Source organism: Camponotus vicinus, unplaced genomic scaffold (assembly GCF_025532165.1).
Source record: "Camponotus vicinus isolate PSW18456_S1 unplaced genomic scaffold, iyCamVici1.0 SCAF_6, whole genome shotgun sequence".
Taxonomy (NCBI): domain Eukaryota; kingdom Metazoa; phylum Arthropoda; class Insecta; order Hymenoptera; family Formicidae; genus Camponotus; species Camponotus vicinus.
Window position 1 is genome coordinate 7,325,214 of NW_028141978.1, and position 22,080 is coordinate 7,347,293.

A 22,080-nucleotide genomic window follows, 5' to 3' on the forward strand; every position below is an offset into this window, starting at 1 on the left:
AAATATATTTCATTATTTGTATATATTATAATTGTTCTTTTTATTTAAAAATTCTGATAAGATAGTTTATTTCACACACATATGTAATGAAATTATCATACTTAAAATACCTTATATGTAACAAATGAACACTGGATAATCAATAATCTAAACATGTCAAAATTTTTAGTATTTTAAATAATAAATATAATTTCATATAAAAATTATTTATATAATTTTAAGATCCATATTAATTAATTAAAATATGCAACCATTTGTTTTAACCATATTTTGGATGATTGGTATATTATGGGTGAGTGAAATTTGATATATCTCTGAACTTTTACTAATAGAAATACTTTTATCATGTATTATTCCATGTATTTTTTGTTTACATACATGATAATATTTCGTTCACGTTTCAAATAATATTTTTAGGCTATATATTATTGGTATTTGGGGTCAACGAAACGCACAAAAGCCAATAGTAATAATGTACCGAAGGTAGTTTTTGACTTCAATTCTGATAAAAGGCACAGTACATCCTCTATTGAGTCTTTAGAACATTCAGATAATGAAGGTATTAGAAGAAAAAATATTCAAAATTTAAAACGTGAGGTACACAATTGATAAAATATTAACTGTGTAAATAATCTTGACAATGTATGAATCTTATTTTTCTATGAAAAATTGTGATGCATTTATGCCACATACACACAAATAAATTAAACAGTATTAAATATTTCAGATTAAAACTCGTTGGCCGAGCAGAACATCGATAAAAACAAAATTATACAAATCATTCTAAAATAATATTGTACATTTTATATATAAAACATTTTTATGACAGCTGCTTGAAAAATTAACAAAATGTAATTTGATATAAATAAGAGATATATTTATAAATAATAAAAGAAAAAAGATTGATGAAAACCAACAAAAGATATCAATATGAAGTGATCATATTTCAATAGTGAAAGTAACCATTTTTATGATTTTTATTATTTATGATTCTCTAAAGAATACAGGGTATACATTTATTATATTAGAAGAGCTTAGAACGATGTACTAATATATTCTGCTAAGAAAATTAAATAAACTTAATCCAATAAAACATGCTGCATTATGATGATATCATCTTACAATTAATGTGCTAGTGTTGACATGGAATCTCTTAATCACCATACTTATAAAAATTCTCTATATCTGTAAAACAATATTATTTAATAGAAAGATGTCAAATTTGATAAATTACACCAATCTTATCACTTTTCTCTTTAATCATGTTCCTTATTTCAGATTTCCAATCCATTCCATGTATTAAAAAATGGTGAAATTCTATTTCAACATTACTACAAGTCACATCATGATAATATATACTAACAAATTATAAATAGAACAAAGGAAATTATAAACAGACTTTGTCTAAATTTATTTGTACCAAGAATGTAATTTTAACAAAAAATGAATATAAATATACTACAAAAATTAAATACTAAATAAATATAAATATACAATATAACATTTATATCCTATCATATATACAATATACATTGAATTAAGTTAAACTATTTCAAATCAATCATCAAGTAGTCTGTTTCAAATCAACAAAACAGAATTTGTACAATATTTCTTTTTGTCATACCTTTGTCACTCTGTACCATTATATTTATCTAAATAGAGTCTCATGAAAATGATTTACGTTTTGTAACTCTTTTTTTTAATCTTGTCTTTTTGCATTGTTATTTGATAAGATCTATTGTGAATATGTAACTCCTATCCTCTTTGGCTGAATATAGTTGTACCTACATTTGTGCTTCAATAACATGACTTGAGAAACACGAAATGTGACTTCACCGATATTATTTTCACATTATCAATCGTTCCATCGAACTAAAATAATAACTTAATCTATACGTCATAAAGGTAACATATGAAAGACTGAAAACTAATAGAATGTATTACAACAACCATTGATTAAAAAAAGACTATTAAATAAAAAATAAAAAAATACGTCATGTATGATCTATCTATGTGGAATACAGAGTAGATTTGTATTTTAGAGACTATCTTAATGTTGGGATATTTAAAGAAAATTCATGTCTGTACACATTATCTACTTCATAATCCTTAATTTGATCAAGAATATCACAATGCAAATGATAACTTCATTCAATGATATGGCAATTTCACAGCACGCTAAATTAATCGAGATCTCATACAAAAATAAACTATAGTTCTCTGAAATTATATAGAGTTATCTAAAAATAGGAAACATAAGCAACAAATATTTAACTATTCATCTGTTAACATATCTTACATCTACTAGAATAATGTCTTATTATCAATTAGTAAACAAAATTCCAATGCAGATCAATATGGAAAATTGACAACACGCACATAGACAATTAGATGCTTGTATAAAACTTACATATGTGCAGTAACAAGCAAGGCTGTGTCCAGAATTACCGTCATAAATATAGACAATTCGCGCGATGCATAAAAGATTAAGAAACTATTTTCGGCTATCAATTTCCAAAATGTGTTCTACAATGATCTGACAAAATCACTTGACATGAAGATTGCGTACCTTATCAAGCATAATGCGTAGTATAGAATTCGTTTTAGTTATACTATAAAGCATATACCTGCATTATATCTAATTTCTAGTTATGTTGTGTACATTGACTGGTGTGATTAAACTCGATTATGTAGAGTACATTTTTGATATCTCTTTTAACACAAAAATCTTGATTACTCATTATAACAAAGCTATGGAATGTGTTGGCATGTAATGAAGTTTACTTTTCAGATCACTTATATGTTTTACATATAAACTTTTGTGTGTATCTATATATGTGTATACATTATATATTATATATATATATATATATATATATATATATATATATATATATATATATATATATATATATATATATATAATGTATACACATATATAGATACACACATAAAATTTTATATATAATATAAATTAAGTTATAACTTATATATTATAGCTTTTTATATATATAAGATCCCAACACATATAAGTGATTATTAAACTTATTAATTTTTAATTATTTTATTAGTTTAATATTTAAATAATATATAAGTCTAATATCCGAACAAAATGTTCGCATTTTCGAAACTTTTAACGTATTGATATAAAACAATCACACCTATCAAGGTCACTACGATTAATGCACAGGGTATAAAAGTTAGCTAAATATGATGCTCATCCTTTGTAGTACAAGCGAATGACAGATATAGAATAAAGTAAAGTTCTTTAGGTAGTTTGAGCCTGAGCATAAAACTCCTCGAGTTTCGGTACTTCAGGTATCGGATCCCGCCAATACACAAAATTGCTGAACTCCTCGGTTGCATCCTCTCGCCATGCCGGAAACACATGGTCAACGATGAAGCTCATGTTCGAATATCTATAATAAAAACAAATAAAAATTGCAGAACATGTGTCAAGCATATTCTTATACTGTCAATATAGCTGAAAAATGAATGTTTAATCTACATTTATAGTTTATGTAAAATGATTCAATACATGAATTATTAAAGAAATGTATAATAAGAGTTTTGTCAATTCAAATATCTCTCTCAACATGTATTATATTATATGAATGTAATATGTATAAATATCAAATAAAAATTGAGTTAAAATATAAATTTATACAGCACACCTAAGATTAGATTGATTAGATTGATACAAAGTGTATACAAAATAAATCGTAAAAAAATTGATGAATGTAAATCACATAAATTATATAATCAATAAATGTAAATCATATAAATTATATAATGAATCATAGGTAAAACAAAAATAGGTCAAACAAGATACAAATAAAAACAGCGTGACATTTCCAGCTGGCTATGATCTTATAATTAACATTAATACTGACTAATGTTTGAGTAATGAGATCATTTAGTAAAGATGAGTATAGTAAAAATAATCGTGAAGTGCCTGGTTGAAAAATTATGGACAATAAGCAAGTAAAAAATAAGATGATCGAGGTGGCAGATATTACTTTGTACAGTCAAAAATCAATGTTTCAAAACATTATGAATTACATTAATGCCACTCCTTTCCCAATATTGGCTAATATATAAATGGAAAATGTATATTGTTCCCATTGATGAGATGGCATTTATGGTGACTAGAAACCAAAGCGTATCAAGCGACGATAAAAAGCTTGTACAAAACAAGTGCTTACCCTAAATCATAAGAAGATTAGGCGGAAGTTGTTGTACGACCAAATATATATCCCGAAAAATAGTATAGTACACTACAGTATCTAATTTGCATTTCTACTGGAGATGTATTCGATTTAAATATTTATAATTGCAAATGAGTCTTTTATCTTATAATTTGTCATATTGCTGGTGCATAGAAAAATGTGCGTGTCAACTTTGTACTAATAATAAATCAATTATCGAAAAATAAAGCATAAATTGTATTATGCGTGGCAATGTCTTCCAAACATAACACAAGAATGTATTAAATATAACAAGATACTATTAATATTTTACTATGTGTGATATTTGAATTTAATTAATTCATCTGATAAAATTTATGGTTTTGCCGCTATCAGTAGATGTTTGGCATTGTTGGCGGGAACAACTCATTGATGATATTGCACTGACGCGCATAACTGTAATCATAGAAATATCCGACCTATCAATACCCACTGAAAAAAATTGCATTTCTTTTTTTTTCAACCAATAACTTCATTCTCCAATATGCTCAAGCTTTATCATAATTGATTTTTAGTATGAAAAGCGCGATCCAGTTTGTTAATTAGGTCACTCTCCTAATATTTTTAATAAAAATAATCAGATCACAAGAATTGTTAGTAAGCTTTGGATAGAAGACAGCTAAGGAAAAAGACAATAGGATTAAATGTAAGCTGTACAATACAAAATGTAATCAATTACAATTATTATTGCATATTTCATCTATAAATAAAACGATTGTTTTAAACAAAAGTTAATATTGTTCATCAAAAAAATTTACTGAAAAAAGGAAAAAGATGTTATATATAAAGCATAGAATAGAATTGTTACGACTACAAAAAAATATTAAAAATAGTTTAAGTAAGAATAATATATATTGCCATATATTACGATAATCAAATATACACATGTTTCCAATTCCTGATTTTGTTCTATTATGTACTTTTGACATACAAGAAAGAAAAATTTATTATTTCAATAAACGGCAATAATGTAATACTTACGAAGATTGGAATGTTTGCGTCAATTCGTGCTTCAATTCTCCTCGATGGTTGATGGTAAAGATCCGCATTATAGGAATGCCTACCGCTCGATATGCCCATACATCCTATATGTAAAATATTTTTATATATTATTCTATTTTATATATAATTATTTTTATATAATTATATTTAAATTATAATTAATGATCGATATGACTTATTGAGCATACATTTATACGATTTCCATATCCAGCATAAAATGGCTCAGATCCTTCGGGGAATAACGCTTGAATATCTTTTAGACAGGATATCTTGAATTCTTCCGGCTTCTTCTCTATTACCTCACGATGGAATGCCAAGATTAAACTAGTAGGATTCAAGAGCAATGGACCTTCCGGCAATGTCAGATCTCCTTGTCTCAAATTTCTCAGATATTCTCGGGTGCCTCCCGCTTGACCGATTGCTCTCGCCGAAAGGTACAGCAGTTTATAACCATTGTTCTTGATTTTAGTGAACAGTTGAGCGACTCCTGATTGAGCCCAATCTTTACCTACTATCGGTAGAATGTGACCCAGGACATCAGATTTCGTAATAGTGCCATCGATATCAGAGATGACGATCTTGTCATCCCATTTCCATTTGTAGATGTGACATTTGCAACGTTTTGTACCCTGATAAGCGGTGGTTACGCTAAAAACTACTTCATTAGCGCCGTCCTTCAAATCAAGACTTGCCTGTGAAATGACACAAAAACATTGAGTTTTTACTTATATTTTATTTACGATTGCAAGCGAAATGTGAAAATACTTACAATCTGTTCAGATGACAATCGTAAAGTTTTACGATACTTCTCCGTGGACTCGTAATATGGTCTTCTTTCAATAGGTATCTTAATACCTGGTGGTTCGTTATGATTACTATCGGAATCCTCACCGCCACTGTATCCTTCGCCCTCTCCTTCACGCGTTTTTTCAGTTTTTGCAAGCACAGTTTCGTTTGGTGAGGATATTAATCTTGTACAAGTTTCTATCGCTTCTATTGAACTTGGCAAATCTATGTGTTGTTCAGTCTTTTCCTCTCTGAAGATATAATTAACAGAATTACATTATTATTGATAGAAATATAAAGAATCGAATGTTTTAAAAAAAGAGAATCGTTAAATCTACCTGTTAGCAGAGGGTATTTCTTCATTTGCTACAACTTTAGTTTCTAGAATCTGTTCAGACTGCACGGCACTTTCCTCGACTGTGATAAAATCGATAGAAGATACATATTAATAAATCATGAAACAAATATAAATTATTATATGTAAAATATATATATGTGTGTTTGTGTATGCACATTAATATATATATACATACATATGTGTGTGTGTGTGTACATATATAAAAAGTTTGTTAAATAGAATAAAAAATTTGAAATGTCTTACTTTGATTAATGTCCTGTGTTTTCTTAGGAGGTTGCGTGGAACGTCTCCAAGAAAACCAAGAACTATATCCGCTACGACTCTCGGGCTTGCCGTTGCTTTGTAGCTTCTTATCCTCATGTACCGGCAACGACATGTACAGACTTTCGATCGCACGTTGCGGTAAGTGTCTTTGAAAAACGACATAAGTCAATACAATTGGACAAGCTGTAGCCCAATTGTAGAATTTTCCATTGATTCTCACGACCAAATTCGGATTTTCATATAGTTTTGGATCGGTACAAACGTCCTCAAAGTGCAGTAAATTTTCGTGAAAAGCCTCCTTGGAAGGACCATTCTCACTGTCTAGACCACCGCATAGTGACATACTTATTTCTATGTTATTATCGAATATAGAATGCTTTGGTTCTTCGAAATCGCTGTCCAGGGACTTTGGCCCACCGATGGCTCCCTCAACACTGTTGGGGCTTTGAGGTAAACTTGGACCGTTACCAGATTCTGTGTCCTCTTCGTCCACTACTTTCCCATCTAAAAGGAAATATACACATGTTTTGATGTAAAAAATATAAGAAGCAAAACAATACTGCAACCAATTAATTTGAATCAACTAAAACAACAGAAATAATAAATTTTATTTATAAAAGTTAGTATATATATTTATTAATCATTTATTACTAACATCTACTAGGGAAAATACATTTTTTAGTACAGAAAGTTGTAAAACCTATTAAATTTATAAATTATATAAAATATTTTCATTAAATATTTCAACATTTTATTGTTAAAAACGCAAAAATCTTCAATGTAATTCGATGATGCAAAAATAAAAAAAAGCATAGTTATTGACGCGTTAGTTTTAATTGCATGCATTTAATATGCTAAAGCAAAAAGCAAGTTTATCAATATACCTTTAATCACCGTCGAACCTCGATGCGAAGAAGGAAAATACAAAGCCGCAACTTCAGGATCCAGTTCGTCGGCATTAAGATCGCTAAGATAAATTCCTTCTGATTCTGGATTGTGTCTTACGCGAGAAGTCTTCTTCATAAAAGAGAACATGCCACTGAGCATAGATCGTTGTGCATCTTCTGTCATTAAAAAAGCGGTTAGCAAATGGTTAGTAGATCAAGCTTCCAGTTAGCTTCTTTTTATGAAACTAAAGTATTTAGACTCTTGCGACATTATATTTATGATGTGTATCAAGCTTATTAGTCATTTAAAATGTAACAAATAAACAATCAATTATAATATCCGTTACAAAATTGGTGATATTAATTGCAGTATAAAGTTTGAAATATTTTAATTTGAATAATCAAATTAAAATAAAATTATGTACTAACTATTTGGCTGACTAGCTGTAGTTGAAGAACTCAATGAATTCCTATGCGACATATGCACTGGTTCTGGAGGTGGACTGGGCAATTCACCCCATCTCCAACTCTGCTGATGACCCTTGTCATCCTCTCTTTCACTACCCTCTTGTGTAATTTTACGTACTTCGAATTCCGTGTCAGATTGAATAGGTGAACATGATCTGGAGTCTTTGTTCCTTTTAAATATATCATTATAATAGACGTAGATAAATACATTTGTATATTTATATATTATTTTTCAACAAGAATTGTACAACAAAGATTACATACTTGGTAATTTCTGAATCACTGAAGAAATGGAAATCGGTTTCAGGACGTTTTTCAACTGCATCCTGAGAGCATATCATTGGTTCCACAGTATTGTTCTTTTCAACTTCTGCAACTGGCGTGGGTCCCTTGAAAATCTTCAATAAATAAGAGTGTCAATATATAATAATGAGAAATATAATAAAGTGATATTATTTACAGTTTCACTAATTGATTCCTCGGTAACTAACACATCTGTCTCGCTCATTTCTGTTTGGCTGCTGCTACCATTGCTAGTTTTTCTCTGTGAGCCTTTTTTCTTCATAATACTCTTCCTCTTGCGTTTCCTTTTAGTCGAATTGTTACTTTTTACCTCTTCAATGTTTTCTTCTTTCAAATTTTTCTTATTCAAAGATGAATTTGATTCGTCACTTGATTTTTCCTTATTACTGCTTTGGGGATCATCCATAATTGGTCTAAAGTCATTATTTACCACGCTGACCTTGCGAATTCGTTCAGATGAAGTAACAGCTATGAAAGATTTTGGACAAGAAACTGGTAATTTTGGCTGTTCATCATTGATAGCATCCATATCAAATATCTCTTCGTCTTCATTCTTATCATGTTTTTCTTCCCAGTTTTCTTCTTTTTCCTTCCAGTCACTCAATAAAGCTTTTTCAAAATTTTGTCTTTGCTCAATCGAAAGCTCTGGGAAATTTTCCTTGAACAATTTCTCTTTGTCTTCCATTTTCAAGGCGGAATATTGTTCCCTGATCATCCGCTGCTTTTGTTCTGGAGATATCGTGCCAAAACTTTCCTTAAACATTTCATCTCGTTCTTCTACAGTCAATGAAGCAATCTGAAGCCATTTCTCACGATGTTCCGCGGGAAGATCTGAGAACTGTTCTATCAGAAACTTCTCTCGTTGATCGGGTGGTAAGGCGGACATCTGCTCCCATTTTTCACGTTCTATAGAAAGAACCGAATCTATAAGAATCTTCTCTTTTTGTTCTTGAGGCAGATCCGATAAAAGATTGAATTTTGCTGATGGAAAGCAGTTGTCATCAGGTATAGGTGAACAGGCCAAATGCGGTGGAATTTCAGTATCCGTTGGAGATCCATTTAAGCTAACTTCCTCTACGAAGAAGGCTTCGCCGGAATCCCCAAGTTTCATATGAATCTCCCTAGGTTCTCCATTTATTTCAATGTCCACCTATGTGAAAATATTCTTTATATATATGTGGCAAGATACAATATAACTATATGTATAATTATATAAGTAACAAAATATAATTTATTATTTTATTTTAACATCCAAGAAATACATATGAAAAAAGAAGTTTTTTTAGAAAAAAAAAAAGAAAAATTATTTCTTTTAACAGAAAAGAAATATTTTAATAAGAAAATATTATTTTATATGCAAATTATATATATATATATATATATATATATATATATATATATATATACATGTACACATATAAATCATATCACAATTTAAAAAATATTTCTCAGTAATTACCTAGAAAATACATTAAATATCATATAATATATGTAAAAATACGAAAAATATGTATAAACAGCACAATAGAGGATACATAGATAATGCTATTAATGCGCTTACACGGCAAGAAATTATCGATAATTGCAAATGTTGACTCACCACTTTCGCTCTCGAGCGAAGTACACCGAGTTTGCCGAAACGGACATGAAAGGGCGAGCACGTGAAGGTGCCGTCCGGCTGTTCGATAACGATGACGTCGATCGCACCGGTGAGGGTCGCGGCGTTTATCTCGTTGTAGAAGAGACGGAAGTTGCTGATGATCTTGGCGATATAGTTCATACTGTACATGTCCTTAGCCCGCGGCACTACAGGTCGCGGAAATCACTCGAATACTTTTTTGAAATTCGCGGCGTACAGACGAGCTCGCGGCTGTATTCGGTTCAAAGATTCCTCTCTCTCTCTTTCTCTCCAACGCGAAAAAGAGAGCAAGAGGTATTAAGAGCCACCGAGGATCGCGATTACTTCACGTCTCGCGGATTTGTTTCGCGTCGAGGAGTCGTGACGCCTCGTCGACGATTCTCTGTCAGTTTCGTGCTACCCTTCGCTCCCGATGACACCGTTCGATGAAACTCGACGACGCCGTCACTGCGACAGCGAGCTGTCAAAGTGTCGCGAACACTTTACGCAGTGCGTATCGTTCGCGCGAATTTCGATCGAAGAGACACAATTCCTTAACGCGATCTCGAGATGGTGAAAACGCGAGAGAATCCTAGCACTCGAACGAGGAAAGCGGAGAAACCGTCTCCGCGGATCCTTTGTTCTCCTCTTCCCTTCAAGCGTACGTTGATAAGTGCGCCTGGCACCGCCAGCAGACAGTACTCCAAACTGACGTTGAGCGAGACCACGTGATCCTGGCCGAGCCAATCGGCGCGGCTGTCACCCGGTGGTCGATACGACGGTAGACGCGGCTTTAGCGCGCGTTTCGAACCGGCACGGACTCCTGGAACAAAGAAACGTAACGTCATGCTTATTTGTTCATCTGTCTGAGCCATTGGTCTGAGCACGCACGACGATCGATCAAGTTCACATCAAGCGAGACGTCGATAAGATAACTTCAAGTAAATAAGGGTAAGAATTTTTTCGTTAATGACGACATTAATAAAAACGGTCGATTATGATTTTCGAGAATAAAAAAGGTACGGTTAATCTTTAAACATTAAGAACATCTCGACTAGGTAATAACATTTTGCAGATTTAAGTTTTAATTCTGTTAGAAATCAGTCAGAATAAAGTAGTATCTTGAGAGGAATGCGAACATCTTGAAGTTGCCGCGCACTGATTGATGTTAATTTAGGCGAGTTAGAAAAATCAATGCGGCTAACATATTTGAATCGTTAACAGTTTTCGTCAATATTTCGTTCCGATCGGATCGAACGAACAATGTACGTCGCGAACGCGCGTGAAAATCTCGTTAACCTGTAAGTAAATTATTCGATGAAATAGCAACGACTGAAGCCGGCAATGTGATGCTATCATCTATCGTTCAGTATAGCTCGGTCGAAGTCCTACCTCGCGGAAATCCGACACGTGTGAGCTTAAATCGGACGAGTTTGCGCCATTAGTGGCTATTAGGTAAGGTCATAAGTTATTTCGATCATTCGCAACGATATTATCGTGTTTGAAGGAAGCCGATAAATAATCGTGCGGACATTTCGAACGATTTAGATTTCGCATGATTGATATGTATAATTGCGAAATATTTTAATCTTCAATGAATCTCTGTTTTTGTCGGATTAAAATCGAAAGTTTTTCGGGAGCAGCTAAATTTTGCGATAATTGCAATAGATAAGATTGTGTTATTTTGGCCATAATTGTCAGCTTCGTTCGATAAAAATAATCATAAAATTCTGCTCGAAAAAATAATCGATATTGAAGTTAAAAATAGGATATATGGGATATATTTGGTGCTTTTGGTATTTAAAAAAAATATTGATCTTAGTAATACATTTATTTTTTGATTGAGTGATTTAATAATAAATAATTATAAATAAATAATTTTAATGATTTTAAATCATTATTTAAAAATTTGATTATTAAAATTTTAATTTTGAATGCAATTTCATCAACTTGCGTAAGCAGAATTTACTGCATTATCTTCAATACATGTATATATCGAGATATATTGTGTGTCTTCTCTATTCATGACAGTTTTTTTACAGTTGCTGTGGACAAAAAAAATAATAGCACATCTTCTTTCTTTACTTGATATGAATAATACAAAATAATAATAATACCATATCTTTTTTTACTCGATATGAATAACACATGCAGACTGCATGGCGACCTACTTAAAGAAAATCAAAACGAACGTGTTGCGATCGCTAGGAATTTCCGTTCTCGTCTTTACCTCGATATAATTCTATAGTTAAAAATAGCTCTCTCAAAATATATCTCTATTTTATGTTTCTAATACAAAAGAAAATTAACGATTATTTATTCATGTAGACTATTTTAATCGGATGAAGCATTGACTTATATTCACTTATATTCACTTTATCTAACTTTTATTATTCTTAATAAATCTTATTCTTATTCTTAATTCTATTCTAAATTATTTCATATCTATCATATCTGTCATCTTTCATATAAAATATTTCAAAATGAATGAAATGATATTATAAAAAATGAATTATTAACATTTTAAATTCAACTCAAAAATTTTGATATTTATTATGCTTTTTAAAAAATAATATAACAAGTTAGTTAAAACTTTCCTTCTTCATTTAACAATAAACATTTTTCATTTAATAGAAGAATCAATTTCAAAATTATCTCTTTAAATTTTAATATTAATTTTTTATTTAAAATTAAGATTGAAAAAATTGAAAGTGAAATTAAAATTAATGTTCAAACGTTTACTTCCTATTTAAAACATTAGCATGTTACGTGGCAGTGAATCAACATTCAACTTTTGTAAATAATGATTATATGCCATAAGAAAAATGAATAAAAAGGAAAATCTATAAATATTTCTAAGTATTCATGTATACTCTTGGCAACCATCTGATTGTCAAATCATGCATAGGCAGTAATATAAAAATCCTAAACGTTGTACTTTGTTCACGCAACTTGTATTTACGTGTAGTTGCGCATAACTGGCATTGTCAAGGTTTAATGACGGCATTGTCTGTCCTTTTTTGTCCAGCGGAAAATCTGTCGTAATCGGATGATCGCTCGTATACAACTCAAAGGTCTATCTGGATACAAAAGCAGTCTAGATATTGCAGGACATTCCCGTCGCATGGTGAGTCATAAATTTAAAAACATTTTATTGCTCTTATTGATCAAAGTATGAGAATGTTTGAGAAGAATGTTTGAAAAGAAGGTTTTTACCTCGGATAATGTAATGATTATCAAGCGATTTGTCAGATGACTGTTTCGCCATACGTGCGCTGACTTGACGATATTCTTGACAAAGCGTATTTTCCAGTACAGATTGCACATATTGCAACGATATATCCGTGTGAAATTTCTCTATCATTTTTTTATCATTTTATTCCCGTATTTTTCACGAATTTTCGCGCTGTGATATAACACATATTTTACGACAACTAAAATTTTACAATCGAATAAAATATCTAACGATCATTAGTTATGTCATTATTGCACACGTAAGCGATTACGGAACGATTGAAATCCGATCCAAACATTTCAACGCACGGCCAAGCGTAAAATTCACATATAAAAAATTATTATCGAACGATGCGAGAAAGAGCGATTAATCGCCGCCAATTTTCGATTCTCATAATCAAACGAGCGAACAACATGTGACAAGAGCTCGATTTATCTTGGTCTGGCAACTATAATAACGCCGCAAAAAGGTCGATCACTTTCTTGCGGCTTGCGTAAAAGAGAAGGTTGCACGCGCGAGTGAAACGCCTATAACTGGTTGTATCCGCCGCCACGCTCTCTGTTCGTAACGTAATAAATTATTTACCATCTACATCGGCTCTTACGAAACTGCTCTTCCCGCGAACAATCCTCGACATGTATCCCGAATCTTGGTAAAAAAAAATCGCGTTCGTTTAAAACGATTTTTTTATTTGACATGCATTTGTATGACATTAGCATGCATAAACGAATGTTGTTCATTTCGGTTTTGTCTCATGGATATATCATTCTCATGTGTTAAATTAATCTAATTTAAAGTTCTTTTAAAATTGATTAAAATTATATAGAGAAGCATAGAAAAAATAAACTGCAATAATATTGTTAGATAATGAGTAGTAATGACAAGTATAATTGCTTCTTTTTCTTTATATGTATTATACAGGGTGATTCATTTTAATCTTAATAGGCAAATATTTTGAAAAATATGCGAGATACGAAAAAATGTTTCAGACAAAAGTTATATGGTTTTAAAGGAGACATAAGATGGTGTCATTAATTTGATCTTAAATAGTTACCCTCAATTTTTTAAATGGAACCGCCCATTTTTTATTACATATTCTTGTAGCTTATCTCGAGAGCTTTCCAAAACACTATAATTAAGTTAGTTTTCATTAAGTACTTTCCGAATTATGAGGCTTGAAATCGTTTCTTAATTTTACATAAATCGTAAAATATCTTGTAAAATATTCATTTTCCGATTATCTTACCTTAATACTTTTATGTACAAAATAATGAGAGAAATTAATTGGTGTAAAGAAAACACATAGTTGTTTCGAAAAAAAAAATATGTAATTTGCAATTAACAATTACATATTTTTTCTTAAAAATAACTATGTGTTTTCTTTACACCAATTGATTCCTCTCATTATTTTGTACATAAAAGTAAGGTGAGATAATCGAAAAATGAATATTTTACAAGATATTTTACGGTTTATGTAAAATTAAGAAACGATTTCAAGCCTCATAACTCGGAAAGTACTTAATGAAAACTAACTTAATTATAATGTTTTGGAAAGCTTTCGAGATAAGCTATAAAAATATGTAATAAAAAATAGGCGGTTCCATTTAAAAAATTGAGGGTGATCTTCAAGTAACTATTTAAGGTCAAATTAATGACACCATCTTATGTCTCCTTTAAAACCATATAACTTTTGTCTGTGAAACATTTTTTCGTATCTCGCATATTTTTCAAAATATTTGCCTGTTAAGATTAAAATGAATCACCCTGTATAACAGTCTTTTGAAAGTTCAACGGTTGAAATTTCAATCCTCAAGATTCTTATTCGAAAGCTATAAAAGTCATTAATCGTGTGCTCTCCCAGAAAATATGTAACCTCGTACGAACTCTCGTTTTATCGTTTTCGTAACGAGAGAGATCTCCCTCTTTGATCGACGAATAAGAAAGTTTGTAAATGTAATCATTATTTTTATCGAGTAATTATTATCTCATAGAAGAATATATTCTCCAATTACATTCTAACATTTTGTTAAAAATCAAAACGCGGAACGAACATTCTCATAAACGAGTGTTATTGACATTATTCAATCTTGCGTAATGAGACGGGTGGATTGCAAGAGAAAGAGAAATAAAGGCATAGACTCGACAGCTCTGGTTTCAAAAAGCTGAAAAATTATTTTCATGAAATTTCATATTTTCATATATTATATATTATTCGGAACTTTCCAAAAGAGAGAAATGTGCTGTCTGTCTGTTTCGTGACAATGACATGACAAGTGCAAATATCGTTAACGTTTTATCGATAGAGGAAGGAGGGACTTAGAGTTCTATTAATAGCCGCGTATAACAAAATGTTTAACATTGATCGGTCCCAAAACAAACCGAATCGATCTCATGAATTGCTCGAAATTGCTATTTATAGAGAAAAATAATAATTGCGAAATGTTTACCGAACCGTAACTGCACAGATTATATCAATTATTCCTCCCCTCCCCCCCACGCGAGCAATCATCCGTTAAAAGCACGATCGATGAAATGACATTTCGTGCTCTTCTCGGAACGAGACGAAACGCAAATTTAAATACTTGGACGATCGCCTGAACGAGAGTAAGCTGCGGCCAAATGACAAAGATAAACGATCGCTCTCTTAAACGGATCGACAATAGTCACGCAAGCTTTTAATTCGCATCGATATTAGCAAATATCATAAATATCGCTCATATACTTTCTCAAATGTCGTCTTTTACTTCGGTACATTGACCTGCGATGATTCAACAATTTTATTATGTAATCTTATCTGTCTCTCGATACCGCGAATATATCAACGATTTTACAAAGTATTCGGCCGAGAGCCAAGAATCTCTCGAAAAACTTCGCCAAAGTGAAAACCTTGAAATCTCGTATGTAAATCATTGTTAAATCGTCATTTAATCGTCTGAATGAGTGGTTTCCAGCAATTTTCATCATTATTTGTAATTATAGATCCTACAGACTATTTATTATTTATCGCAAACAATGCTACAACGGAAGTAAAATTTCGTTTTGGAAACTAATATATGCGGAGTTGATTTTTATAAATAAAAAAAATAATTACGAGAAAATTAATTTTTTTTTATGAAATAGATTTTTGTTGAATAATTCTTTAGCAAATATAAAGAACATGAAAATCAGTACGTTTTATCTTTAATATACATGAGTCAGCGTCTGTTCAAAGTTTAGTCAAAGTCACATTTTTTACATAAAGAAAATACGTGGAAAAGATATCGCAAAACCACGCAACATATATGACGGAGGTTAAAATTCTATTTTTCGACCTCTTATCTTCGACAAAAGGCTTCTTTTACTTTACGAAATAATTATATAAATTTATATTTTTCACACACATTTAAACAAAGAAACTCGAGCTTTCTTAATTTTCAAAGAAGCCAACTTATTTACAATCATTGTTTTTAATATTTGCAACCGATACTATATCTATAAACATAGATTAAGATTCGTTGGGAAATGTGCCTTTAATTAAGATCATTTTATCAAAATCGCGAAATTAATAGTCTCGACTTTTACCTCGTGCGATCATTCAGCAAACACGCACCGGTGATTAAGTGTGTTACCGATATTCCTCGCGATTAATCATCCTCGATTTACATCGCATTCGCACGCGCCGAGTTTATTGTGGACAGACCAGTGTTTTCGACAAGTTAATTTTCCAAGCAGCTGCGCGACATTTTGACAGACACGTGCAAATTTGTCAATAGTGCAATTTCTTCGGTTTATTCGCAACTGTGTTATTCGATACGAATTTACATATTGATCGTACATGCACAGATTATCCAATATGAGATTATCCAATATGTCAATACTCGACGAAAATAATTCGATTGTGAAGTCGAGAACTGTTCTCTATCGATTCTATCTATTATGATCTATATCAAAATCATGCTACGATTAAATTGCCTTCGCGACCGATTTTCGCAAAAATTCTAAAAATAATAAGTTACATGTTTAACAAGCTCGCAAGATCGACTTTTAATCTCTTATTGTTAGTGAAATGACGATAATGTAACTTTCGCAGATTAATATTGTAAAAATCTAATTAAGATTTATCTCTATTAATTATCGAGTATATAATTGGCTGCTTCGTTTCTTGAAAAAATTAAAAAGATTAGAAATCTCTCCATGGAACAATGCTTATTTTAATAATATCTAATGTTAAAAATTCGCGCTACATAAAATAGATTTATGTGATGCAAATGCACTCATGTTAGATATAAAATAAGCCTTTTTTCATTGATTTATTTTCTATTTTTGCTCTAGAATCTAGATTATATTCACAATTTCACGCTGACTTACTTTGATATATTGTAGCCTATATTCTCTAGTTTATTGTACCGTTTCAGTCTTCACTTTGAAGCTATTCCTCGCTCATATGGCATATGTCATGTTATTGATGCGATATACAATTATCGATCTCGTGACCTGTTGTTTTGAGATCGAAATGAATTCGCGCGTGACTGACATCACTGACCAACGACTTAAAAGTAGAATATTTGAACGATGACGATTGGCCTTCATCCAGGTGAATTTGTTTGGCCATGGACCTGGCACTGAATACACAATTGTGGATTTGCGATTATTTTCGAGCATTTCTGCTGATGAAAACAGTCATCAATTTCGAGAATACGATAGCAATAAAAATTTAACTTTTAAAATAAAGAACAAAGAATAGAAAGAAGATCTAAGGATGTTCAATAATGCTGAAACTTCATTATTCGATATTAAGTCTAAAGATATAATACAATATTAAGTATTCTGAAATTTATGGTAATCTTTTTAATGACTTATTAACTATTAATTTTTTTCAAAATATTCTAGCTATCTATGAATAAAATTTATACTTTTAAATACGCCAATCTTTTCTTTGTGTCTCGTTTACGAACTACATCTTCTTTCGACCCAGACATCTCGGGGTACAAAGTCTGATATACCTCTAGCCTTGAGCTTCGTTGATTCAGCGCTTCTCTCACCGAAATAAGATCAAAGCACAGGAAACACGGAGCTAGTTTTCCCGAAGCCACTGCCATTGCACGCACACGCAACCAATGAAAACGTTATGCAATAGGCACATTCACAAGAAGTTTCTCATTTTCGAGAACATCCTTTGATCTTGTCTATTCATATTTCTTTTCTGCATGAAAATACGTGTATTATTATATCACAATCTCTCATCATATCAAATGATATAACAATGACAAAGAATCATTTCGTCAGAAATACACGATTTATTAAGAACAATTTCTTATTATATTTGTTAAATATAATTTAACAAAATATTCTCTACATTACAATTATTTTAAAATAATTTAATATATGCAATTTATATATATACATATATTCGCAATTTTTTAAAATAAATTAAAGGCAGTAGAGTTGATTTTTTTTCTATCATATATTACTTCTATATCTGTTCTTGTATTTCTGTTACATATAACTCATTGCAATAGTACACCATTATCTATTATTACGCAAAATGAGCAACACGATAGTCAACATCGACTATTAAGCAATAATCTGTAAACATGTTTTCCCTCGTCTCATGTGCCTTTCATCAATCCTGACGTCATCGAATCGAATTTCGAGTGTCCGCGTACTTCGAGTGTCATCGAGATCAGAATGACGAGCTTCCACGAATTCAAAGCTCGCATAGTGATGCGATAAATTGCGTGTAGTGGCTATGATAGACCGCGATATCAGTTCAGTTATTTACATAACTTCCTCCGCGACGAATTTCTCTTTTGAATAACGTTGAATATTTTTGATAATATCACCAAAAATGTCGTTTTTTATCCACTTTTTTAATCTGAATAATTTAAAGAAATTCTTTCGTATGTAAATTTTCGTATGTATTTTTTATTCATTCAAATTTTATATTGACTCACGACATATTTCTTAAAGATTTAAATTTAAATAAAAAAACGTAACATAGGTGATGTTGTATTTCTAATGAATATATAATCTTATTTATTAATATCCATTTTCAAAGAAGTGCTATCAGCATAAATTTGTGCATTTAACAAACGAGTTTTTTCTATAATCAGATAAATTGTTTCCGCTTTAATCTTTAACGTCTCATTATAACGTTAGCTCGACATTTGAAGTAACAGTTAATATGCCTCCAAGCTTTAATCATACATACATATATGTAGGTATATGCAAAATTATTTAAATGGGTTTATTAAAATAATCACAGTTATATATCCTAGAATATAACAGTGGCGAGTGAACAAATTTCTTTCTATCGATATTTCTTTTTTGGTTTTAAATGTGTGACTTTTAAAAATATCATTAAAATGACAATTAATATGGCGATTGTATATGTCCTCCGATAATGTATTTCTGATAGATACAATTTTGAAAAAAAGCGATAAATATTAAGTTTTTAATATTTATGAGTGATATAAAAAATCAATATGTAATAGTACATTTAGTATTCGTATAATAAAAGTTGTATTTATATATTGAAAATCATGCTGTTTTCATTCTCTTTACGATTTTGGAAAAAGAAAAAAGAAGAGACAAAAAAAAGAAAGGATTTCAAAATTTATCAAAGTATATACACGATGCACAAATTGTTTTGTAAACTATTCATATTCATATTCTATGGCAAAATATTCAGGAAACTAACAAAATAGCAAACAGATTATTTATCTATTCAAGATCACGTAGTCTAGATCACATGTAGAAAGGATATGTAGTAAACAATACATACACAAACATATAAATTGTAATCCTATAAATAATTTTAAACGGTTGTGCCAACAAAACATATATTTTAAAGCAAGTAAAAAAAACAAATATACTACGAATGTAATAGTACGAATGTAGGAATGCCGTAAAATAATAAAATTTATCGTATAAAATCTATTATCACTTTGAAATTAATTAAAGAATAATATATAATCTTTTCGAAACAAACTAGAAAAAAACAAGAAAAGTTATTTTAAACTTACTGCAATAAATTTTAACTTTTTTGCTTAATTTCAATACTTCAAATTCCATTGTGAAAACAACTGGAATTTTCAAATTCCTGAAGGATATAAAATTCCATGGAATTGCTATATCCATGTTAAATTGAAAAGTATTAAATTGAAACTTTTTATAAAGTGACGAAATAAAATATCATATTACTCACCGCGAGAAAAGCGTAACGAAGTGTCAAAACGCGAGACGCTTTTCGGCGAGCACGTGATGCGATGAAGTTCAATGAAATCGACGACCACGCTCCTCACTTTCGAGCTTTTTTAGCATGCTGAATCCGCCTTGAAGACGCGAACGAATAAATAACACTCGCCGTGTTCGAGTAGTTTGACTGAGTATGCTTGACTGAAGAAACAGTTCCAAAGTCTATCAACATGAACTAATCGCGGAATTGGTATACGTATGTATACACGCAGATGTATACACGTATGTATATGTACACAGTTGCGGATAGCGCGTGTGTATGTGTATGTGATGTATGACTAGCACGTGTGTGCGGTACGTGAATACGTCCAACACGTACGAGCGATTGAAACAAACTGAATCGCAGACGAGCGCGGTCCGAAGTTTATCGTCGTGACGGAAACTGTCTGAGAATATATACTTGCTATGTATAGGGTGTTCGGAATAGACACGTGTAATGACGTTTTAAGTTTACGTGATTCTAATCGGATTTCGATTTCCACGAATTTTCATTTAATTTGAAATGAATGTATCTAACATCAACAACATGTATCTCATCAACTTATGACATTTGGCTATTTCTCGAGCATATTTTCCAAATAATTACAGAAAAACATTTATCTCAAATTCTTCTCTAACATATAATCTTTTGATGAAAGAGAGAGAGAGAGAGAGAGAGAGAGAGAGAGAGAGAGAGAAAAGAATTGAAAATATTTTTAAATTATTTTAAATATATTTTATGACACATATAATGCGTTCTTTTATATTTTTTACACATTTTTTAAGATTGTATGATGGGACTGAAAGTTCCTTATTTACAGACAACCGTGTTAATCTCTTTGTGAATCACGTGCGTGTACGCACTCGTTGACAGGTGTACATGTGAGATAGAAAAACCACGCGATGTGTTTTCGCTTGAAAAGAGCTCGGCGATTGGTCCTCTCGGATCGGACCAGCGGCCAAGCCTCTTTTGCCTCGATGTAGGAGAGCAAAATGTGCGTAAAGACCATTGGCCTAGATTGAAAGCATCGTGTACGTGTCACCGAAAAATATTTGCATGCTGCTCACGCCATCAACGATCGATCAATTATTGCGTTTCAGCAGACGAATATCCTTCGCTTATTGTTACGTCATTTTATCTAACAAATTAACGCAGTTTCGTTAAATGTTACATACATACATATATTAAACGTGTCGAAAAATGCTCAAATAGGTATAACGTACTCATAGGTTTCCGAAGTAAATATTGATATGAGATAATGTATTTTTTTCATATTAAAAAAAAATAACAATAGTACTTGTACAAAAGAATTCTTGAAAAAATTTATTACGTTACTTCTCTTTAATATATTGCTATGTACTTTAAATTTCTTCGAAAAATTAAATAGAACTTTTTTTTATCTAGAGAGTGGTATTTGTTTTATATATTATATTTTTTTAATGATATTATTCCTAGTTTTATTATATAATTAATTGAATTGAAAAATATTATACGTCTCTCATTAATTTGATTCAGTTTAAAAAAAAAATTAATAACATGTCCTAATGGCTTAAAATCACGTCTCGAGAAATAACTTCGTGACGTGTACATAAATAATATATTTTTGTGATTAAAATTTATCGTGTAATATATCATAAACAATTTTATATTTTTAAAAAATAACTCTTAAAGCAACTAGTATATTTTTGAGTCATAA

The 22,080-nt window shown here is 30.9% G+C and overlaps 2 protein-coding genes and 1 long non-coding RNA gene across 8 annotated transcripts in view; 2 read left to right on the forward strand and 1 right to left on the reverse strand.

Moving 5' to 3' along the window:
- Positions 1-1,394, forward strand: LOC145972847 (uncharacterized). 2 transcript variants are annotated; one of them, XR_014439297.1, is made up of 3 exons: positions 1-292; positions 418-597; positions 728-1,394. It is a non-coding gene; the product is annotated as an uncharacterized LOC145972847 (long non-coding RNA). The 2 variants fall into 2 exon arrangements; XR_014439298.1 differs by having other exon boundaries at positions 15-292; positions 418-559; positions 728-1,389.
- Lpin (phosphatidate phosphatase LPIN) lies at positions 945-20,764 on the reverse strand. 4 transcript variants are annotated; one of them, XR_014439295.1, is made up of 13 exons: positions 20,355-20,764; positions 9,916-10,756; positions 8,473-9,465; positions 8,277-8,410; positions 7,974-8,182; positions 7,542-7,721; positions 6,637-7,161; positions 6,374-6,452; positions 6,019-6,286; positions 5,438-5,941; positions 5,229-5,332; positions 4,206-4,643; positions 3,281-3,419 (listed from the first exon to the last, which is right to left on the reverse strand). XR_014439295.1 is itself a non-coding variant. In XM_083101826.1 (12 exons), exons 2-12 carry the CDS (start codon positions 10,102-10,104, stop codon positions 3,269-3,271), a joined length of 3,327 nt encoding a protein of 1,108 aa, XP_082957952.1. In that variant the 5' UTR covers positions 10,105-10,756; positions 20,355-20,764; the 3' UTR covers positions 945-3,268. The 4 variants fall into 4 exon arrangements, 3 of the variants coding, with proteins under 3 accessions (XP_082957952.1, XP_082957951.1, XP_082957953.1); XM_083101826.1 differs by lacking the exon at positions 4,206-4,643 and having other exon boundaries at positions 945-3,419; positions 8,277-8,401; XM_083101825.1 differs by lacking the exon at positions 4,206-4,643 and having other exon boundaries at positions 945-3,419.
- Positions 9,946-22,080, forward strand: part of LOC145972844 (uncharacterized) — a 19,112-nt gene continuing 6,977 nt past the window's right edge. Inside the window, exons 1-2 of one of the 2 annotated variants that reach the window (XM_083101846.1) lie at positions 9,946-10,884; positions 12,962-13,060. In XM_083101846.1, the coding sequence (XP_082957972.1) occupies positions 12,983-13,060 (78 nt within the window). In that variant the 5' untranslated portion in view covers positions 9,946-10,884; positions 12,962-12,982. Of the gene's footprint in view, positions 10,885-11,124; positions 11,389-12,961; positions 13,061-22,080 lie in introns of those variants that run through there. The other variant, XM_083101847.1, reaches the window with a different exon arrangement.

Bases quoted from the DNA above. Each gene is read 5' to 3' on its own strand.
- Lpin (XM_083101825.1), bottom strand. From the start codon at position 10,104: ATGTACAGTATGAACTATATCGCCAAGATCATCAGCAACTTCCGTCTC. The intron at 8,411-8,472 runs GTAAATAATATC...TATTTATTGAAG, and splicing joins AGGAATCAATTAGTGAAACT to ATTTTCAAGGGACCCACGCC. The intron at 7,162-7,541 runs GTATATTGATAA...ATTTCCTTTTAG, and splicing joins AGGTTCGACGGTGATTAAAG to ATGGGAAAGTAGTGGACGAA.